General features: G+C 41.9%; 1 protein-coding gene across 1 annotated transcript; it reads right to left on the reverse strand.

The window, feature by feature from the left end:
- Positions 1 to 2,649: 2,649 nt before the first annotated feature.
- Positions 2,650 to 19,988, reverse strand: ap3m2 (adaptor related protein complex 3 subunit mu 2). Its single transcript, XM_088337022.1, has 9 exons — positions 19,881 to 19,988; positions 15,235 to 15,519; positions 14,408 to 14,579; positions 13,110 to 13,247; positions 9,502 to 9,587; positions 7,621 to 7,754; positions 4,495 to 4,702; positions 4,274 to 4,418; positions 2,650 to 2,985 (listed from the first exon to the last, which is right to left on the reverse strand). Exons 2-9 carry the CDS (start codon positions 15,505 to 15,507, stop codon positions 2,885 to 2,887), a joined length of 1,257 nt encoding a protein of 418 aa, XP_088193148.1. The 5' UTR covers positions 15,508 to 15,519; positions 19,881 to 19,988; the 3' UTR covers positions 2,650 to 2,884.
- Between the last annotated feature and the right edge of the window lie 446 nt (positions 19,989 to 20,434).

Raw genomic sequence — 20,434 nt, forward strand, 5'->3', positions numbered from 1 at the left:
AACACTCGCTGACATTTTAACTCAGGAGAAACAAGCCTGGAATTTCCCGTCTTCAAACAGTGTCCTCATTATGTCAAGCTCTGAGTCCAATAAACCACAACACTGTCTGGCTGGCCGATTTGGGATTTTTGGTCGACACGACGAGACATTTGAATTTGCCGAACACGAGCTTTCAAGGGCAAAACGCAGCGGTAAGCCAACTTTATTCGGATATCGAGCAGATACTTTTCCAGAAGCACCTGTCACAGGAGCAGCCCAATAGGAAATTCCGACCAGTTTACCACTCTAAAACAGAAGTGCGCAAAGGGCTGGGAACGCAGACGATGTCTCAGCTCTGGCCAAGGAGTTTCAAAAATGTTTTTGTCGAAAAGGAGATCGTACTCTTTTCCGCTCAGTTCTCAGCGGACCCCCATGACGCTCCAGACCATCTGCAGCTGGAGCTCATCGAGTGTCGCGGTCGGCGCCGAGAGGTCCCCTGTGTCGATTTCTAACACCGGCCGGATGAAGGAGAATACCGTATTTTCCGCACTATAAGGCGCACCTAGAAGTCTTAAATTTTTTTTCAAAAGCTGACCATGCGCCTTATAATACAGTGCGCCTTATATATGGATCAATATTAAGTCGCAAAGTCTTGCAACTATTGAAAGCAGCCGCCGACTCGATTTTCCCCCGAAGGCGAAGTCGTCCACGGCGTATGCTGGGATTTATTTACCAGCGTTTCATTGGCTAACTAATGTGTCAATCATCATTTGAATCGATCGCTATTGGCTAAAGTTATTCGGAGGTCAAGGGGAGGATCCTTTTTATCATTTACAGGCTGCCATAGGCTTAAACGGCAAAACAAAGCCTGCAATTGGCCGAAAAAGATGAATGCGTATAGCACGTGGTTGACGGCATACAGAAAGCATTTTTTTTACTATTCTGTATTTGTAAATATTTTATTCTCCTGGATTTACTAAACTCACGGATATAAGAGGACCACGGCTGCACATTTTTATTGAACACAACGACTTCGGTGAGCTATTCCGGGTTTTATACTGTCCCTGTATCTTGTTTCAGACTGGACTGGGAGGTCGCTGGTTCGCGCCTCGACCGAGACATACCTAATTGGTATAGAAAGAGTGACTCTCTTTTGCGTATCAAAACAACGGTTCTTCAGCCAGACCTGGACCACATACCTGGGGTTTCGAACGCCTCTCAGTTTGAACAAATCGGAGTTCGACCAAAAATTTTGAGAAATTCTTGCTTCGCTGTTTGGTCAAAACATCGGAGTTCGAACGCCGGTAATACCTGAGTGCGTACGCTAGAGTGCGATGCTGAGCGGCGTACGGGTGTAGATGGCCCCCACCCCTCGTGACCAACTGTTATCACGTGCGCACTTGCCTCTTTTTGCTTTCGCTTTTAATATCGGTGAACAGAGTGTTTTAGCCCCTAATTATGCCTCCGAAGAAGGTTGGTGCAAGCAGGACAGGTGAAAAAAGAAGAGTAGTGCGTACAACTATTGCCTTTAAGAAAGACATAACAGCTAAATATGAAAGAGGTGTGCGAGTTTCCGAACTTGCCAGGGAATACAGCATGCGCCTTCTGCTGACCACCACAAAGGTAAGAAATCCTATTCATATTTCTTTTCTTTATCTTTTTTTTTTTTTTTTACACGTTCGTGTTAGCGTCACCTTTCGTACGGAAGATTACGATAACGCGAACGTACGATTAGCCTGGGTTAGCTCTATGATTACGTCGAACATTTAGGTAAACATTCAGGGTGTTGGAACTGAGCCCAAAATTCAGGGTGTTGGAACAGAGCCCCCTTTCCAATGAAGCGCTAGCCACTTGTGGTGCTAAATGACTTGTAAACGACCTCATCTCATCTTATCAGCCGTACCGCTTATCCTCATTAGGGTTGCGGGGGGGGCTGGAGCCCATCCCAGCCATCTCCGGGCAGTGGGCAGGGGACACCCTGAACTGGTTGCCAGCCAATCGCAGGGCACACAGGGACAGACAACTCACTCGCTCATTCACACCTAGGGACAATTTGGACCGGCCAATTCACCTGAAATGCATGTTTTTGGAACGTGGGAGGAAACCGGAGTGCCCGGAGGAAACCCACGCAAGCACGGGGGAGAACATACAAACTCCGCACAGGAAGTCTGGAGCTGGATTTGAACCCACGACAGGTTCCCATGACATGAACTGTGCCGCACAAGCGCTAACCACTACCCCGCCGTGCTGCCTTTTGTAAACGACCTGATTTTTTTTAATCTTTCGTACAAAAGATTACGATAACGCGAACGTACGATTAGCCATGGTTAGCTTGATGTTTACGTTAAACATTCAAGGTAAACATTCAGGGTGTTGGAACGGATTAAAACGATTGACATTATTTTGAATGGGAAAAATGATTTCGGCGATCGAACAAATCGGTTCTCGAACAGGGTTCTGGAACGGATTATGGTCGAGAACCTTTGTTCTAAGCAGTCATACTATTAATGTTATGTCAGCTGCACTTAGCAGTATTGGAACACTATAGAAGACATTTTATCTCGGGACCATATGTACTCATGAAAAGAGCCATACCTGACTCGCAAGCCATAGGTTCCTGACCGCTGATTTGAAAATCTATTTTTATTTGGAACAGCACATGAAGAGACCTTTGGTCATTTGAAATAATAAATATGAGTTTATAGCTCTTACGAGTACATTAGCATAAGAATCTCAAAGAGGAAGCGGGATGGGGAAGGGGTTTAAGATGCTCCACCGGGTTCAAGCTTTGGAACACTCTTGGGAATTCGTGGCTACGACGAAGCCGAAAATTAAGCCGGAAATGTAAAAGGGCGTCGGGTAAAATTCCCAACGAGGTTTTTGGTCCAAACCAACGGAGAGGTTTTCACGTCCGGACTTGGAACTTGCCGGCCTTGGTCATGTACTTGATGCCTTTGAAAGGTTTGTATTTCTCTCCGTACATGTCCAGGCGGTTCACCTTCAATCCTGGAAAAAAAAAATTAAAAAAAATGTAAAAAGTGAAATATTTCATTCATGAATAATTACTACCATATTTTCTGGACTTTAAATCTCAGTTTTTTGGATACCCTGAGACTTCTATGTGAAATTATGAACACATTATTATGTCATTGATTTTTGAATTTCTATTAGTCAAGTCATGTTTATTTGTTTGGCCCTTAATCACAAAGAGTCTCAAAGGGCTGCACAGACCACAGATTATTGCAAACCACAGACTATTAGGACACCATCCCCTGATCTAAAACCTACATGAGGGCAAGGAAAAACTCAAAAACCTCAACAAGAGGAAAATGAAGAAACCTTGAGTCTCACACTAAACTGCAAGAGGGCGCTATAGGCCTGTGCTGATAATTCAGAGTTTGTACATCTTTTTTTAATGGGCGAATTCAAGTACTTTTTAAGGATTTTCAAAGCCAATTTTCATTTTTTTTCAAGTACTATTTGAAGAGGAAATACAGTGCAGATCCACAGAACCAGAACCTTAACCTTAGTTTCAAACCCAAACGAGGGGTTTAGGTTCTAAACTTAATGTAGGGTTCTAAAATATGTTTGGCGCTAGGTTATGGTTTGAAACGGGGAGTTTGGGCTGAAAGTTAGGCATTTAAATCGATTTTAGGGATACGAAATTAGGTTAGGGATAGTGTGGGTTTGAAACTAAGGTTAAGGTTCTGGTTCTGTGAATCTGCACTGTATTTCCTCTTCAAATAGTAATTGAAAAAAATGAAAATTGGCTTTGAAAGTCCTTAAAAAGTACTCGAATTGGCCCATTAAAAAAAGTCCTTTTGGGGTTAATACCTAGGGGTTAAGGTCCATGTTAAGGTTCTAAACTTAATGTAGGTTTCTAAAATACATTTAGAGCTAGGTTACGGTTTGAAACGGGGTTAATTGTTAGGGTTACAGCTAGAGTTAGGTGAACGTTTAGGGTTAATATCTTGGGGTTAAGGTCCTTTAGGGTTAATATCTGGGGGTTTAGGTTCTAAACTTAATGTAGGGTTCTAAAATATGTTTGGAGCTAGGTTATGGTTTGAAACAGGGTTAGTTGTTAGAGTTTGGGCTGACCTTAACCCCTAAATATTAACCCTAAAGTACCTTAACTTTGTTTGTTCTTTTGAATTGTTCCTTTGTCAGTCCGTCAACGAACCTCTTCCCCGCAAATATGGTGTAAGATTTTTTTGTATTTTGTAAGGGAAAATACGACGGTTTGTAAGGGCATGGGGCCCTGGAGCGCCACAGGTACGGGAATCGAACAGATCACCTGAAATGGCCATTTGTTGGATTTTGAGCTGGATGTTGATGGTAGGATTCTCATCGGGTTTAGAGGCCCCCGCCTGCAAACTCATGGTGCCTTTCAAGCTGGGAAGCTTCTGAGGGTTGATCTTGCCGACATCCCAAGTCAACAACTGAACAGAACACACGTTGTCGGCGCAGGGACAAGAACGGAAGCGGTCGCGAGGGATGCGGCTCAAGTGCTATTACCTTTGTGACGGGGTCAAAGGTGTAGGTCCCCTGGGAGGGGTTGAGATTGGCGTTGAGAACGCCCCGAGGAAGCTGACTGCTGACCAGGACGGACTCCACCGCCTTGCCCATGGTTTGCTTGGGTCCCAGTGTCAAATCGAACCTCCCCTGCGAACTTCCCTCGCGGAAGGTGATGTTGTGTTTGACGTAGACTGGGATCGCCACCAGGCTGGAGAGGCGAGAATAGGACGTCATTTGTTCAGTTTTCTAAAATCGCTTGTAAGAAATAGGGCTGTTGCAAATACTGTATATCATACTAAGTCAAGTTCATTGAGAGAGAGAGAGAGAGAGAGAGAGAGAGAGAGAAACAGAGAGAGAGAGAGAGAGAGAGAGAGAGACAGAGACAGACCGAGAGAAAGAGAGACAGAGAGAGACAGAGAGACACAGAGACAGAGAGAGACAGAGAGACACAGAGACAGAGAGAAAGAGACACAGAGACAGAGAGAAAGAGACACAGAGACAGAGATTTTTTTTATAGTATTTCTGCAGCAGTCTTTTGTCATATTTCATAGTAGTATTTTTTGGTATTTCTGTAGTATATTTGTAGTGTTTTTGTTTTATTATAGTAGTTCTATGCTTTTAGTATTTTGTAGCATTACTATATATTATTTGGTATTTTTGTACTATTAATGTTATATTTTGTAGTAGGTCCATTGTATATTTGAAGTTATTTTTGTAGTACAGTATTAATGTAGTTGTATTTTGGCAGTATTTCTGTTGTAATACTTCTTGCATACAAAAGAACTCAAAGTTTGGGTGAGTGGTATGCGGGAGGTTTTACAGTTGTATAGTAAAGTATTTCATTTGAGAAATATCAAGCCGTGAATTGTTATAAACTACACTACATTGGATGCAACAGGAATCGAACCTGGATCGTGGTGGTGAGAGAGCGGATTCCTAACCTGTCAAGTGCCATTTATTTGTGGACACACTTCATCACAAAATGTCTAAAAAGACTGCACAGGTAACAATCACACCATCCCTTGATCTTAATCCACCAAACCATGAGGGATGTAGATGTTAGAGTCTAACATTTGTCTTTGGTACCGTAAGTAAAAATGGTTTAATTAGATATAATCTAATCTAAAGCCTTGTCTAGCTTATCTACATCCCCTGTTTATGTTCATGTTTATTTGTGATGGCCTTAATTGCAAGAAGGGTCGCGGTTGCCATGGCGCCAAATTGGCCCCGCCCGTGTGGCGCCAGCTGCGGCTCAGTGACTGATTGTCTTTTCTTCTATTTAAGCTCAGTGCTCTCACTCTTCCTTTGTCAGTCCGTTAACAAACCTCTGAACCACAAGACGTGGTGGGTTTTGACTCGGTCTTGTTTCCTGTTGGTATTTCCTGTCCAGTATCGTTCCTGTTTATTTTGTCCTGGTTAATATCGGTTTCCAGTTTCGTTCCCGTCTAGTTTGTCCTGTTTAATTTCGATATCCTGTTTTTGTTCCCGTTTACTTTGTCATGTTTAATATTGGTTTCCAGTTTCCATTCCCGTCTAGTTTGTCCTGTGTAATTTCGATATCCTGTTTTATTTTCAATCCTGTCTGACCCGTTCTGTCCGGTATCGACCCCATCTGTCCGATATCAACTCGGGCAATTGGTATCTATCTCGTCGGCCTCTGGCTTCCTGTCAGTACACGCCAGACCGCTGCCTAGCGTGCATGACTCTCCATTTCCCATAAAATAATAGCCTTGCGTGAGAAACGTCACGCATTTGGGTCCTGTTTTGGGGTGGGATCAAGGTAGTTTTATCACAGGAAGGCTCTACTTCAAATAATACCTTAAACGGGCTCGTTTAGCTGGTATCTCTTACCAGATTGTTAAATATGAATAAATAAGAATACTTAAAAAATAATATATCTTCTTTGACACTTTAAAAATTGTTTTTGTTAAAAGTAATAAAAATAAGCAAAATGATTTGCTACTTCTCTTATTAGATAAGTCAAACTAATTTCACTGTTATTTCACAATATGTTCTTATAATAACCTAAAATGAATTCATTTAGCTGTGATCTGCCGTACCTGATTATCAAATTTTATTAAATGATAATACTCAAGTAAATATTATTTGTCTTATGTTGACTTTGAAGATTTTTATGAAATAAAATTTAAAGAATAAAATAAGAATAAAATATGTAAGAAAATGAAATGAAAAATAAAATCAAATGGTAAATGGTCTGCATTTCTATAGCGCTTTTCAAGTCACTGAAGAGCTCCCAAAGCGCTTTACAATGTGCTTCACACTTACCCATTCACACACACACTCACACACCAATACGAAGTCAGCCTCCAAACGTTTTGAGGATAATCAAGATGCTAAATGGTCTGCATTTATATCACGTTTTTCAAGCCTATGAACACCTCCCAAAGCGCTTTACAATGTACTTCACACTTACCCATTCACACACACACACTCACACACCAATATGAGTCAGCCTCCAAATGTTTTGAGGATAATCAAGATGCTAAATGGTAAATTGTCTGCATTTATATCAAGTTTTTCAAGCCTATGAAGACCTCCCGAAGCGCTTTACAATGTGCTTCACACTTACCCATTCACACACACACTCACACACCAATACAAAGTCAGCCTCCAAACGTTTTGAGGATAATCAAGATGCTAAATGGTAAATGGTCTGCATTTATATCACGTTTTTCAAGCCTATGAACACCTCCCAAAGCGCTTTACAATGTACTTCACACTTACCCATTCACACACACACTCACACACCAATACGAAGTCAGCCTCCAAACGTTTTGAGGATAATCAAGATGCTAAATGGTCTGCATTTATATCACGTTTTTCAAGCCTATGAACACCTCCCAAAGCGCTTTACAATGTGCTTCACACTTACCCATTCACACACACACTCACACACCAATACGAAGTCAGCCTCCAAACGTTTTGAGGATAATCAAGATGCTAAATGGTAAAAGGTCTGCATTTATATAGCGCTTTTCAAACCTACGAAGATCTCCCAAAGCGCTTTACAATGTGCTTCACACACACACTCACACACCAATACAGGAATCCTAAATCAACCGATTTATGACAAGTCGAAAAAAAAGGAGTCAAGAAAACACCAACTTCTGAGAGCTGACGTGATAAGAAAGGAGTCGGAAGTTCCCGTCAGGAGGGATAAAGGACAGGATCCGCTCGGCCTCCCAGCGCTTGAATCGAACACACGGATGAAAACTGACGTCGTCCAGAAGTCGTGGATTCTGCCATCAGGGAAGACAGGAAAGACCATTTTAAGACTTATTCACCAGCATGAATGATATTATACTTTAAATGTTATGACTTTGTTTTAGATTAGTGCCATCAGTCGAAAATGAAAAGTTGTTTATCATTCACATTATCATTTAAGCTGTATATATTTTTTAAAAATAATAATAATAATAATAATAATTTCCTTTGTATTGTCATTCTTTGTAACAATGTACACAGAACGAAATGTCGATACACCTGACCCGTTGTAGCGAGTCGATGCAGCCGCAGCCAACAGAGGGCGCCGCCATTATACCAATTAGGTATGTCTCGGCCGAGGCGCGAACCAGCGACCTCCCAGTCTCAAAGCGGGCACACTACCATCTAGGCTAAAGTACAAAAATGAAAAAAAAAATGAAAGAAAAACGCCTAAAAACATTTCTGCATTATTAGAAAATGATTATAAAATGAAGACAACACAAGGGTTAATACTATTGGAACCTTAGGAAAACAGCGCCCTCTTCTGGGAAGCTTTGTGATGGTCGCTATCTGCTCACACAAGGCTCAAACCGCAGTGTCTTGCGATAACAAAATTGCACGACGTCACATCTCAATATCGATTTCGTTTAATTGTGCTGACCTGATGTATACCCAATATTTTAACATTAAAATATGTATAGTGCGCAGTCATGGTATTCAAGGCATTCTCTACAAATTTACCACGATCACAATTGCATTGTGGGGCAGCACACATGTGTCAGACAGGCGGCCCGCTAGGGGATTGAATCCGAACCGCGAGACAACGCTCAGAGAAGCGCAAGAGGAAAACAAGCAGCAGGTTGAAATATGTCGACTTGATGTTGCCAAAGCCAGGTGCCTCGAACAAAGACACTGTACTTGTATTTATTTCTCTCTCTCTCGCTCTCCCTCTCTTTCTTTTCCACCCCTTTTTCTCCCACTCTCTGTCTCTTTCACTCTCGGTGTCTCTCTTTTTCTCTTCCTTTGTTACTCTTTGTCTCTTTCTCCCTCTGTCTTTTTAACTTATTTTGCTCGATCTTCCTTTTTTCCTTTTTTCTTTCTCTCTTCATACCCTTTGCGCTTTCTTTTCTCTTTTCTCTCCTTCTGTCTTTCTAATTCTCTTTGGATTTCTTTCTTCCTCTCCCTTTCTTTTCCCCCTCTCTCACGACTTTTTATCTCTTTTGTTTCTCACGCTCTCTCTCTCTCTCTCTTTTTCTTAATTTGTCCCGCCCTCTCTCTTTTTCCCTCCCTCTTTCTTTTTTTTCTTTCTCTCTCATTTACTAGTCCGGCCCCTGACAGAATGTTTGTTCCATCGTGTGCCCCCCCGAGTTAAAATGAGTTTGACACCCCTGGGTTAGCGCATTTGCGACACAGTTCTGAAGTCATGAGATTGAACCTCCTGTGTGGAGTTTGCATGTTCTCCCCGTGCTTGCGTGGGTTTCCTCCGGGCACTCCGGTTTCCACCCACATTCCAAAAACATGCATGTCAGGTTGATTGGCCTAACCGAAATCACCCTAGGTGTGAATGAGCAGGTGAGTTGTCTGTCCCTGTGTGCCCTGCAACCAGTTGAGGGTGTCCCCTGCCCACTGCCCCAAGATAGCTGGGATGGGCTCCAGCACCCCCGCGACCCTACAGAGGATAAGCGTTGCAGATAATGGATGGATGGATATATACATTGTAGACTACTGATAAAAACGTTTTTATCGATCCAGTCTCAGGACACATGACTCGAAAGCACTTACCATAAACGATAGCGTCAGATCGGGCATGCCGGTCAGTTTCACGCAGGCATCGATGACGCCCTGGATTTCGGCTGTTATGGTGGAACCTGAGACAAGACAAGTAAATAACCCAATTTTATAACAAACCAGTTGTTATGAGTGAGCAGGGTTGGGGAGTAACAGGATACAGTACAAAATTAAAATACGTGAATTGTATTCTGTTACAGTTACAGAAAAATGCATCAAAGTACTGTTTGTTCCTTTTGTAGCATTACAATTGTATTTAAAACAGTATTTCGTATACTTAATGCACTAATAGACGATTGGTGTCATAACTTCAATCACTGACATAAAAGAGAGACAAGAGAGGGAGATTAAGTTTACACACACGCAGGAGCCACAATTTGTACAGACTGGCACCTTACTACACCCCCAATGTCAACACTAGAACGGATACAGAACCCACTCGCAAAACGTTTCTCAGTTTTATTGTGAAGAAGGGACAGGAGTGCTCAGACGCGGAAGTGGGACTTCCGTGGCGAGCGACGACGGTGTCGAGAGCGAAAAAAAAACGGGTCAGTAGCCGGGGTGGAGGAGCAAAAACGTGGTCGATATCAGAAAATGGGTCGTTATTCGGGACGGGAGAACAGTCGTGGTCGAGATCAAACAGATCGTAGCGGGAGGAGAAACAGGAGCAGAAACAAATGACAGGGGAAAAAGTGCTTGCCGTGGAAAAACAGAGATTCGCAGACGGACCGACAAAAGAGGACGGACAGGCCAGAGTTTAAATACTGACAGGGAGCCAATCTGTCAACAAATTGCAGCTGGCGCCCACGGGTGGGGCCAATTGGACGCCATGGCAACCGTGACATCCAATGCATGTTTATCAGAGAGTGTTGCAGGTCAAAGTACTTTTAGTCTGTGTTTTATTTCTCTTTCAATGTAGCACTCCTTTTGTTGAACTGGCGTGAGCCTCTAACATGCGCGGACAGTGAAGATGCTGGCTCGTTATGCGTTCAGGGACGTTTCATAAATTTCTTCTATTTTGTAGTTAAACTTTGTTCAAAATCCATAATTTGGTCACTGTATTATTTTGTCGTGAGAATAATTAATTTTTCTAGAGGTTTGGCATTTATTATTTTCTCCCAAACGAACTTCTGCCCCACAAGACGTGGGTCCTGACTTGGTCCTGTTTCCCTGTGATATCTCCAGTCCGGTATTGTTCCCGTTTATTCTTGTCGTGTTTAATTCCGGGTTCCAGTTTAGTTTACCAACTGTTTTTGTCCCGTTTATTATTTTCTCCCAAACGAACTTTTGCCCCAGAAGACATGGGACCTGACTTGGTCCCGTTTTCCTGTGATATCTCCAGTCTGGTATTGTTCACGTTTTTTGTCGTCGTGTTTAATTTCGGGTTCCAGTTTAGTTTACCGTTTGTTTTTGTCCTGTTTATTATTTTCTCCCAAACGAACTTCTGCCCCAGAAGACATTGGTTCTGCCTTGGTCCTGTTTTCCTGTGATATCTCCAGTCCGGTATTGTTCACGTTTATTGTCGCCGTGTTTAATTTCGGGTTCCAGTTTAGTTTTCCGTCTGTTTTTGTCCCGTTTATTATTTTCTCCCAAACGATCTTCTGCCCCACAAGACATGGGTTCTGACTTGGTCCCGTTTCCCTGTGATATCTCCAGTCTGGTATTGTTCCCGTTTATTGTTGTCGTGTTTAATTCCAGGTTCCAGTTTAGTTTACCGTCTGTTTTTGTCCTGTTTATTATTTTCTTCCAAACGAACTTCTGCCCCAGAAGACATGGGTTCTGCCTTGGTCCTGTTTTCCTGTGATATCTCCAGTCCGGTATTGTTCCAGTTTATTGTTGTCGTGTTTAATTCCGGGGTTCAGTTCAGTTTACCGTCTGTTTTTGTCCTGTTTATTATTTTCTTCCAAACGAACTTCTGCCCCAGAAGACGTGGGTTCTGACTTGGTCCTGTTTCCCTGTGATATCTCCAGTCCGGTATTGTTCCCGTTTATTCTTGTCGTGTTTAATTCCGGGTTCCAGTTTAGTTTACCAACTGTTTTTGTCCCGTTTATTATTTTCTCCCAAACGAACTTTTGCCCCAGAAGACATGGGACCTGACTTGGTCCCGTTTTCCTGTGATATCTCCAGTCTGGTATTGTTCACGTTTTTTGTCGTCGTGTTTAATTTCGGGTTCCAGTTTAGTTTACCGTTTGTTTTTGTCCTGTTTATTATTTTCTCCCAAACGAACTTCTGCCCCAGAAGACATTGGTTCTGCCTTGGTCCTGTTTTCCTGTGATATCTCCAGTCCGGTATTGTTCACGTTTATTGTCGCCGTGTTTAATTTCGGGTTCCAGTTTAGTTTTCCGTCTGTTTTTGTCCCGTTTATTATTTTCTCCCAAACGATCTTCTGCCCCACAAGACATGGGTTCTGACTTGGTCCCGTTTCCCTGTGATATCTCCAGTCTGGTATTGTTCCCGTTTATTGTTGTCGTGTTTAATTCCAGGTTCCAGTTTAGTTTACCGTCTGTTTTTGTCCTGTTTATTATTTTCTTCCAAACGAACTTCTGCCCCAGAAGACATGGGTTCTGCCTTGGTCCTGTTTTCCTGTGATATCTCCAGTCCGGTATTGTTCCAGTTTATTGTTGTCGTGTTTAATTCCGGGGTTCAGTTCAGTTTACCGTCTGTTTTTGTCCTGTCTATTATTTTCTTCCAAACGAACTTCTGCCCCAGAAGACGTGGGTCCTGACTTGGTCCTGTTTCCCTGTGATATCTCCCGTCTGGTATTGTTCATGTTTATTGTCGTTGTGTTTAATTTCGGGTTCCAGTTTAGTTTACTGTCTGTTTTTGTCCTGTTTATTATTTTCTCCTAAACGAACTTCTTCCCCAGAAGACATGGGTTCTGCCTTGGTCCCGTTTTCCTGTAATATCTCCAGTCCGGTATTGTTCCCGTTTATTGTTGTCATGTTTAATGTCGGGTTCCAGTTTAGTTTACTGTCTGTTTTTGTCCCGTTTATTATTTTCTCCCAAACGAACTTCTGCCCCAGAAGACATGGGACCTGACTTGGTCCTGTTTTCCTGTGATATCTCCTGTCCGGTATTGTTCCCGTTTATTGTTGTCGTGTTTAATTCCGGGGTTCAGTTCAGTTTACCGTCTGTTTTTGTCCTGTTTATTATTTTCTCCCAAACGAAATTCTGCCCCACAAGACAAGGGTTCTGACTTGGTCCTGTTTTCCTGTTGACATCTCCAGTTTAGTTTACTGTCTGTTTTTGTCCTGTTTATTATTTTCTCCAGTTTTCGTTCCCGTCTAGTTTCTCCTGTTTAATTTTGTTATCCTAATTCGTTATTGGTCTCGTCCTTCTCCAGCTTCCTGTCCTTCCACGCCAGCCCCGCTTCCTAACGTGCATGACTCCCCATTTCCCGTAAAATAAAACGTCACGCGATTGGGTTCTGATCCTGTTCTGACACAAAAGCCATCGAAAGGAATCCAGTTACATGACGTCAATATTTTATGAGCAGGATTACATTACCGGTTCCATTTTTAAACAGGTAACTAGTAACTGTATCGGATTACATTTTTAAAGCGACCCCCCCGACACCGCATACGAGGCCCTAGGGTTATTACCCGACTTATCGATGATGGCGTCTATCTCCTCCACCACATCGAAATAGGCTTCGTTGTTGGTGTATTTGACGCCGGTGCGTCGCCATGGTACCACGGAGAGCTGGCCGGTAGGTAGCTGTTCTCCCACGTTGGTGCTGCCTGGGAATGGATTAGAGGCCGTACAAGATGAGTTTGTCATAGATAATATATAGAAACACCGAGACGGATCCAAAGTCAATCGAATGCTGGTCTTGAACTGTGTAGAGCACAGGTGTCAGACAGGCGGCCCGCTGGCCGGATCAGGTCTGCTAAGGGATTGAATCCGGCCCGCGAGGCGACACTCAGAGAAGCGCAAGAGAAAAACAAGCTGCAGGTTGAAATAGGTCAACTTGATGTTGCCAAAGCCAGGTGCCTCCCACAAAGACACTGTACTTGTATTTATCTCTCTCTCTCTCTCTCTCTTTCTTTTCCACCCTTTTTCTCCCACTCTGTCTCCATCTCTTTTACTCTGTCTCTTTTTCTCTTCCTTTGTTGCTCTTTCTTTCTCTCTCTCTCTCTCTCTTTCTGTCTTTTTAACTTCTTTTGCTCAAACTTCCTTTTCTTTCTTTCTTCCTACCCTTTGTGCTTTTTATCTTTTGTTTCTCATGTTCTTTCCCTCTTTTTCTTTTCCACCCATTTTCTCCCACTCTGTCTCTGTCTCTTTTACTCTGTCTCTTCCTTTGTTGCTCTTTGTCTCTTTGTCTCTCTCTCTCTCTGTCTTTTAACCTCTTTGCCTCTAACTTCCTTTTTTCCTTTTGTCTTTCTTTCTTCCTACCCTTCGCGCTTTCTTTTCTCTCCTTCTGTTTTTCTATTTCTCTTTGGATTTTTTTCCCCCTCTCGCACGACTTTTTACCTTTTGTTTCTCACGCTCTCTCCCTCTCTCTTTTTTTCTTTCTTTGTCCCGCCCTCTCTCCTTTTCCTTCCCTTTTTCTCTTATTTCTTTTTCTCTCTTTTTTTTACTCTCTCATTTACTAGTCGGGCCCCCGACAGGATCGTCTAATAATGCAGAAATGCTTTTAGGCGTTTTTTTTTTTTTTTTTAACCTGTCAGAGTAAATATTTTACACGGTTGGATTCACTGGAACGTCTTAAATACAACGAGTCTATATTTGCGGGGAATCCTATAATCTATGAGAGCATGTTATACATGAGTGGTGGGGTTTTTTTTTGTGTGTGAACCAACTCAGAAAGTTCTATTCAATGGATCCAGGTAACAAATTTGGTCCATTTTGGACAAAACGTGTTTTTAAATCGCAGTATCGGAGATAATAGATACGGCACCTGTGATAGTGTTGACCATTGTGCGGAGAATGGTCGGGGGTTTGATGAGCTCTTTGAGGATATTGGACTCTGTGGCCAGGGGAAAACCATTGTCCAACATCTCCTCCAGTAGTTCATAGACCACCACCACATTGTCCTTGATAGCAGCCTCTGTGCACACACCAAAGTAGTCCTGGTAGAAACAACACATACCGAAAGGTTCCATGAGCGTAACAAACTGATAGAATCTCAAGAAAATACCTTAATCCAACGGTGGGCAAACTATCGGTTTTTCCATCCGGCCCACCAAACCGAAATATAATAAGTAAGAATAATAAATAAAGTAATACTCATAAAAAATATGTTTTGGTGCCATCTTTTGCCACATTGTCCATGTCTGCAAACACAATACTACTACCTCATATATTACTTTGCTTTCACGCTGAAAAGAAATACTGCAATACAAAAATACTACTTCAGAAATATTACCTTGGGATAGTTCAAAAATACAACTACATTAATATTACAAAAATTCTAAAGAAATATGACCAAAATACTATTTTGGCAATTCTTCAAAAATACTTCTACTAAATAGTATGAAAATACCAGTACAGTAATACTATAATACAGAAAAAACTCCTAGACCTCGCCCCACAGCCCAGCCAGTGAATATCTTTTGCATTAAATGTAATTTGTATTTGATCGTACAAAATCCTTTAGAGTCAAATGTATGAAATCCTTCAGTCTCCAGATGTGGCCCCTTGGCCACATATTTTAACCCAGTGCGGAGCCCCCCCGACTCTAAATAGTTGCCCACCCCTGCCATAATCGAACACAGAAAGGACAACCTGGAAGGTGTCGACGACCCTGTGCAGGAACTCGATGACGAAAAGAGGCGGCACTTCGCTCTGGATGACGGCCACGAAGTAGATGCGATGTCGGAGAACGTTGATAAGGAAGTGGTGCGGGGTGGGGATCACCGGCGGGACGTTCTCCGGTTCGCTCGCTCGTTCCTGGGCCTCGAAGAAGTAGTCGCAAACGGAGCGGCTCACCACGCTCTTCCAATGCTTCTCCAGGAAAATGTCACCGGAGGAGTTCACCAGGAAGAGACTGTGGATCATCTTGACTGGAGCCTACAACATGGAAAACAGAAATAGTGCAGAAGTTTAAGAAAAAGGGGTTGATTTTGTGTGTATGACAGGGCAGGATCTCACTTAAAACTCCGCACATTCTCCAGTCAAGTTTTTTTTTAATAATTACTGTGCGTTGCTTACAAATGGCGTACCCCTTGTTTTGTATGTATGTAAAGTAGGCTTAAATGCATTTGCTCAAAAGTGTGTATTTCTAATCAGTGGTGGCCCTTTTTAAGTTACCTAGTTTTCCTGTCTTTGTTTAAAAATGTACTGTTCCAGGTGGAGTGGTAAATTAATTGTCTCAGTACTATTCCACCCTTGTGCCTTCAATAAAACACGGACGCTGGAGGGGGAAAGGTCAGAAAGAGTTTGGCTGGCGAGCTGAAAGCAGGTAAAATTTCTTGCTCCTCTGACCTTCTTTCTTTCTCCAATTGCAATTGTTAAGAAAACTCAACAAGTCTTTGCCCTGAATTTCCTTCTACGATTAGTCAATATTTTTTTAGCTCTCCCACACGTACTTGGTCGCTTTGGACCCGACAATGTACCTGGTCTTTTATAAAAAGGAGGCCCCAGAACTAGTACTTTAAACGTTCCCAACAAAATAATATCATTTCCCATCACCCCATATTTTAAACTTGGAGTACATATTTCTATATTGCTAATATCCTCATATACTTTTTCTAATTTGCATTTAATATTATAATGAATGTTTTTTAGATCCGAGCGACATGGTGGATGACTGGCTAACATGTCCACTTATTAATATTAATAAGAATATTGACATTATTTAAGGTAGATACGTGTTTATGAACAAAAAAATTGTTTCAATATAAGCTTTGTTGGTAAAAATGTTTGTTAGGAAATGTCAGGGTGGAAAACTGGTTCAAGAAAACAAGCTATAGTTATTATTGTATCCATCCCTGAGCTGGAACACTACTGTATATGTATTTCTTACTGTTAAACATATTAGTCTTATTATAAAATCATAAAAACATAAGATTTGTTCTTTTTTTTCCTCTCTCAAAAATGTTGAAAATTCACACAACAACGTCGTGAATGTTACCGAATGTTCGCTCTTGATGAAACGTGAAACAGACGGGAACAGAACAAAAAATGTCTCCGACAGACTGATCACGCTTCAACTTCCATGAAAGAACCTCCACAAGCAACTCACATGACATTCTTTGCGGATAAAGTCAGCTACTCAACCATCTCGTGCACCCACCAGGATTACCCCAAAAATATACCCAGAGTACTTCTTTTTTGTCTCCGGTATCAGATTTTGTTTTGGTGGCACATTCTTTTACATTTAAGGTTTAAAGGGACAGTATGTATTATTTAGCGCCGCCTAGTAGTTAAAGAAAACGTCATTCATATATAAATATATATTCCGTCTGCACCGCTTATCCTCAGTAGGGTCGTGGGGGTGCTGGAGCCCATCCCAGCCATATTAGGGAATTGGGTAGGGGACACCCTCAACTGGTTGCCAGCCAATCGCAGGGCACAAAGACAGACCACTCACTCATTCACACCTAGGGAGAATTTGGAATGGCCTATCAACCTGACATGCATGTTTTTGGAATGTGGGAGGAAACCCACGCAAGCACAGGGAGAACATGCAAACTCCACACAGGAGGTTCGATCTCATGACATCAGAACTATGCCGCACACGCGCTAACCCACAGATGTCAAGCAGGCGGCCCGCGGGCCAGAATCCGGCCGGCGAGACAACACTCAGAGAAGCGCAAGAGAAAAACAAGCTGCAGGTTGAAATATGTCAACTTGATGTTGCCAAAGCCAGGTGCCTCGAACAAAGACACTGTACTTGTATTTCTCTCTCTCTCTCTCTCTCTCTCTCCCACCCGTTTTCTCCCACTCTGTCTGTCTCTTTCACGATCTGTCCCTTTTTCTCTTCCTTTGTTGCTCTTGTCTCTTTCTCTGTGTCTTTTAACCTCTTTTGCTCTAACTTCCTTTTTTCCTTTTCTCTTTCTCTCTTCATACCCTTTGCGCTTTTTCTCTTTTCTCTCCTTCTGTCTTTCTATTTCTCTTGGATTTCTTTCTTCCACTCCCTTTCTTTTCCCCCTCTCTCATGACTTTCTATCTTTTGTTTGTCACGCTCCCTCCCTCTCTCTCTTTCTCTTTCTTTGTCCCACCCTGTCTCCTTTTCCCTCCCTCTTTCTCTTATTTCTTTATCTCTTTTTCTTTCTCTTTAATCTACTAGTGCGGCCCCTGACAGAATGTTTGTTCTATCATGTGGCCCCTGAGTTTAAATGAGTTTGACACCCCTGCACTAACCACTGTTCCGCCGTGCTGCCTCGTATATATACATAGATTTTTGAAAAAAATAAGAAAAGATACAAGAATGGTCACAAAAATATGCATTTTTAAAATACTGGTACAGTGGTGTCCAAACTTTTCAGAAAGTGGGGGGCCAGATTTGGTACGCTGAAAATGTGTGAGGGCCGACTATTCAGCCTGGTATACGTTGAACAACCTAAAATGTATTCTACCTTCGTGAAAGGTTCGTAGTGCTTGGTGATGAGGGTTGCCACCTTTGTAGCATTTTCATTTGATTTGCAGGGTCTCGTGAAAAAGCGCTGCTGTGCGGTTAAAACAGCTTCCAGTTGCTTCACCTTTTCACAGCGTTTGTTTCCAGTTTGCTTGTTGTAGTAAACATGTTTCGTCTGACATTGCCTCTTGATGTTATATTCTTTGAGAACAGCCACAGTCACTTGGCAAATTACGCAGACAGTTTTGGAAAAAGTGCTCAAACTTCCACTTGTCCTGGAAGCGGCGGCCCTCACAGTCATCTTTCCTTTTTTTATTTACTATCGCCATGACGGAAATGGGATGGGCTAAAATTCTCACAGAAAGCCAAGGTTAAGGTGGACAAAAGGCTATTGCCGCCATCTGGTGAAATGGTGGCTTGTTTTTTTGTACAAATTAGGGCTGCAACAAACAATTATTTTAAAAATCGATGAATCGGTCGCTTATTCTTTCGATTCATCGATTAGGAAAAAAAAAGACATTTATTATTTCCTTCTCTATTCAAATATTGCAGTTTTTGGCAGATAGGAAAAATAAAAAAATTATTTGCACATTGGAAATGCCGATCAAAGAATAAACCAAAAAAAAAATTCGTTGACAAGTTTTAAAAGAAGGCATTAAAAGTTGCCCATTTTTGTTTTGGATGATAAGTCCAAATATATTATCTTTGGATAAGGATAATCTTTGGATAATTAACCTCACATGCATGTTTTTTGGGAATGTGGGAGGAAACCGGAGTGCCAGGAGGAAACCCATGGAGGCATGGGAAGAACATGCAAACTCCACACGGGGAGGCTGCGGTAGCTGGACTTGAACCCTGAACCTCTGCTCCATGGGGCTGCTAACCAACCAGCTGCCCGGTAACCGATTAATAAAATAATCATTACTTGCAGCCCTAGTCTCTGTACTATTTTTAAGTTAGTCCGAGCAGGGGCCATTTTAGGTTGAGCTATGGAGGTGCTGAGAGTGTCCATTTGGCTGGTTAAAAAAATACATTTTTCACTTTAAGTGATATAACATGTAAAATTCACTATAATAATATTTTGATTAATATATTTTGCTACAGGCTTTTTATTTTAAAATGCAGTTCTTATCAATTGAATGTTGGGTTTAGGGCCGATTTTATTCATTGAATGTTCCTTTTATTAAATTGAATGATGGCACTCTCAGGTTTCCATTATAACATTCTCTCACCATAATACACAGGAGCCTCCACAGACTCCGCCGCTACGCCGCAAGTGACACTAGCCTTGCAAAGCGGAAAGGTGCTAGGAATCAAAAGGACTGATCCATTTGAAGGCAGTGGAGTATTTCCGACGCTGCGTTGTTCACATTTTGTTTTTGTTTTAATATTTTAGCTAGCGTTTTTCACTATATTTACGTAAGCCGACCATCTACTTTATTAAGGAAATGAGTTTTTTAATGCTTTATTTTCGTGGAGTGCTTGGGTTGGATTTGGCGGTGCTTGAGCACCCCCAAAAACGAAATGGTTCCGCCCATGTCTCCTAGCCGTCCAATCGGTATGTATTTCGCTCTTTTATGTTCGGAAAACACAACCTAAACCAAATAAGCTTTAATACTACTAAAAATTTCTTAAGGATGGGCGAGATGACAACAAATATGATGAATTCCAACATTAAAGTGTCATTTTCAACGACTGCTGCTCCATCCGTAATAGCATCCTAGTCGCCCCACCCCCTTCTCCAGTGTCTCATGACAAGAGGTAGAAACGCCATCAAAAACGCAAAAAAGACACGACACAAAGCATAATCCCGCAATGTTTATGTGATTAATAGAAATTCAAAAACACTTACCAGTGACTATGTTTGACGTCTCGGTGATAAAATGTCACTCTTTTCTCTCATTGAAATATGAAGCCGATGTCTCTTCCGTTACCAGGCTCTTGTGACAGGAAGTGCAGGAGAAATAACCAATCAAAGCCTGTGAAAATCATCCAAACCCCGCCTTTCCAACACAGTCATTGGTTAAGAGTACGGAAAAAGAGTTTTGATAACTTTGCGTTGATTGGTTAGTAGGTCACGAGCGGACTATTACACGCTAGTCAACATGCTTGATGATTGGACCAATTAACAGGCGGCTGACATTTTGTTTCACGCGTTTTTCATTTTGTGGGATTATTTGTATTGAACACAATAGCGTGCTGTAGTCGACTGCTTGATAGCGTGCCTACGTGGCGGCCATCTTGGTAGGGTCAAAATCTACGTTACAATGTATGTAGATTAAGAATAATTCATAATTTGCCTATTTTCATGCAGGTAACTTTTTTTGTCGACACATGCTGTTAAGAGAAATGAGTTGGAAAATATGAAATAAAAAGAAATGAACATTTTTTTTTATGATCATACAA

This window comes from Urocampus carinirostris, chromosome 5 (assembly GCF_059441175.1).
Source record: "Urocampus carinirostris isolate Australia breed hairy pipefish chromosome 5, RoL_Ucar_1.0, whole genome shotgun sequence".
NCBI classification, from domain to species: domain Eukaryota; kingdom Metazoa; phylum Chordata; class Actinopteri; order Syngnathiformes; family Syngnathidae; genus Urocampus; species Urocampus carinirostris.

Coding starts and splice junctions, on each gene's coding strand:
- ap3m2 (XM_088337022.1), bottom strand. CDS start 15,507: ATGATCCACAGTCTCTTCCTGGTGAACTCCTCCGGTGACATTTTCCTG. Junction 4,703..7,620: donor TATCACGTCAGCTCTCAGAA/GTTGGTGTTTTC, acceptor TCGCCTCTCCAG/CCTGGTGGCGATCCCAGTCT. Junction 4,419..4,494: donor CCTTTGACCCCGTCACAAAG/GTAATAGCACTT, acceptor TGTTCTGTTCAG/TTGTTGACTTGGGATGTCGG.